The 2,500-nt window shown below is 44.6% G+C and overlaps 1 protein-coding gene across 3 annotated transcripts in view; it reads right to left on the bottom strand.

The window, feature by feature from the left end:
- coch (coagulation factor C homolog, cochlin (Limulus polyphemus)) overlaps positions 1-2,500 on the bottom strand; it is a 19,830-nt gene that overhangs the window by 14,416 nt on the left and 2,914 nt on the right. For all 3 annotated transcript variants that reach the window (XM_080414990.1, XM_080414991.1, XM_080414992.1), the window contains exons 5-6: positions 1,701-1,840; positions 1,281-1,352 (exon numbers count right to left, since the gene is read on the bottom strand). In XM_080414990.1, coding sequence (XP_080271116.1) covers positions 1,281-1,352; positions 1,701-1,840 — 212 coding nt within the window. The remainder of the gene's footprint in view (positions 1-1,280; positions 1,353-1,700; positions 1,841-2,500) is intronic.

Raw genomic sequence — 2,500 nt, 5'->3', positions numbered from 1 at the left:
AACCAAAAAAATACATATGATGGGAGGAAAGAACATAAACGATGATGTTTTTATCAGTTTGTTTAACCACACTTACTTAGTTTGTCTCTGGGACAGATATATGACTCTATGGGGTTTCGAACGAGGCAGACAGTGTGTGTGCGTGTGTCTGTGTGTGTCTGTGTGTGTGTGTGTGCGTGCGTGCGTGCGTGTGTGCGTGCGTGTGTGTGTGTGTGTGTGTGTGTTACTATACTTGTGAGGACCAAATGTCCCCACAAGTATAGTAGAATTTGAGAAAGACACTGTGAGGACCATTTCCTGGTCCTCACAAGACAAATGGATGTTTTGAGGTTAGATATGAGTTTTACTGTTAGACTTACATTAGAAAAAGATTCAGGTTGGGGTTAGCACTATGTTTAGGCATTTACAGATTATAGGTTTAGGTTTAGGGATTAGAGAAAGAGTTATCCCTGATTTATACTTAGTTGCGCACTGGTGTCGTGTACCAAAAAATAGCTGATCTATAAACACAACGAGACGCGTTGTGAGCTTGTAGACCTGCTATTTTGCAGCTTTAGGCTTAGGGCTATATGTAGCACTTTGAGATTTGGTTCAAATATAAAGTGCGTTACAAATAAAATGTATTATTATTATTATTATTAAAGATGCCAAGAAATAGTAAACATTACGTTCTTAAAATTGGCATCCTAAAATGATGATGTATAGTATTGTATAGTGATACAAACCTGTGTGTGTGTGTGTGTGTGTGTGTGTGTGTGTGTGTGTGTGTGTGTGTGTGTGTGTGTGCGTGCGTGCGTGCGTGCGTGCGTGCGTGCGTGCGTGCGTGCGTGCGTGCGTGCGTGCGTGCGTGCGTGCGTGCGTGCGTGCGTGCGTGCGTGCGTGTGTCTCTTCTGTGAGAGCTGTGTGGGCTGGCAGGCAGGAGGAGACTGTAAAGGGATACTTCATACTGTATAACTCACAGGGGATTTATGACGCTAGAATGACTTTGGCAGCGTAGGAAAAGCACATTTTTACTAACTGTATCTGGTTACTTTAGAAGAGGCAGGAGCTGGTTAAACAGACGTTATTTCTTTATCAAAGGTTTTGGAGGGCTGAGAGGGAGAGACGGCGTAGGAGGGTCTCACACCGTAGGGGTGCGTGTTGGTTCCAAAGAGGTTATAGGTCCGAGTTAAAAGGAATTTTAATTTCTAAAGTGTCAACACGTGAGTACAGTAAGAAGTCACACCAGTGACCCTGGGGTCCTGGTGGCTTGTGATGATTCTGGGTTGTGTTGCAGTTACCTGGCTTGACAGCAGGGGGCAGCGATGTGGTGTCAGTCTGACTGGTCATTTCCAAAGGAATATTTTTAGGCTCTGTAACACAGACACAGTCATGCGCACGCACACACGCACGCACACACGCATACACACACACACACACACACACACACACACACACACACACACACACACACACACACACACACACACACACACACACACACACACACACACACACACACACTCACAGTTAGCAAGCAGAGTGAAATATCTCTGTAAATCGATCGACCAATCAGTCAGTCAGTCAGTCAGTCAGTCAGTCAGTCTGTCAGTTAATCAGTCTGTTTTTCCGTCCTCCATCCCTCCATCCATCCCTCCATCCCTCCATCCATCCCTCCATCCATCCATCCATCCATCCATCCATCGGTGGAACAGACTTACTGGTGAGACTGAATGAAGAGGTCCACCTGGACAGAGCCTGGGACTGGAACCCATGTGCGTGGGAGCTCAGATAGTTTGTGCGGACCCCCTGCACTCTGTGGACTCTGACGATTAGCGGTCCAGACCCCAGCAGCAGCCCTCTGGACAGCAAGAAGGAGTCACAAAGTATGCCTTTAACCGCTCTGTATGTGCTAGTGTCTTTTCACTTTTCTGTTGTTGTGGGGAAAGCTTTCGCTGAAACTAGCAGATCGATAAGTCGCGTTGTGAGCTTGTCGATCTGCTATTTTCAGCGAAAGCTTTCCCCACAATACGGATGCTGGAGTTTAAGTGGTTAAACCCTCTATTTTTTTGTGGAAAGGACCTGAGTTGCAGATCTACTTGGCTATATCTGCCGAATGGGGTTGGTAGAGTCAATTTAAAATGTCTCTTTGTTTCTTACAACCTGCTGTAAAGAAAAGAATTCTATACACACTACACTATTATTAATATGGTTAAAGGAGTAGTTCACCCAAAAAATGACTTATTTTCTATCAATTACACACCTCATGAAGCCTTGAATTCATGGATTAGTTTTAGTTTTAGTCGCATTCCTGAGCCAATAATTTGATGACCAGTGTATTTCCGGTAGGAGACACAAAGAGTCTACTTTGTGTCTCCTACCGGATACATTAGCATCTTTCTGCCGGTAATCAAATTATTGGCTCTGGAATGCGACAAAAACAAAAACAAATCCATGAATTGAAGGCTTCATGGGGTGTCATGTTTTGGGTGAACTACTCCTTTAAGATGTCTATTCTCTC

Source organism: Gymnoscopelus braueri (genome assembly GCF_963280865.1).
Source record: "Gymnoscopelus braueri genome assembly, chromosome: 19".
NCBI classification, from domain to species: domain Eukaryota; kingdom Metazoa; phylum Chordata; class Actinopteri; order Myctophiformes; family Myctophidae; genus Gymnoscopelus; species Gymnoscopelus braueri.
This window is presented reverse-complemented; position numbering and strand designations above follow the sequence as displayed.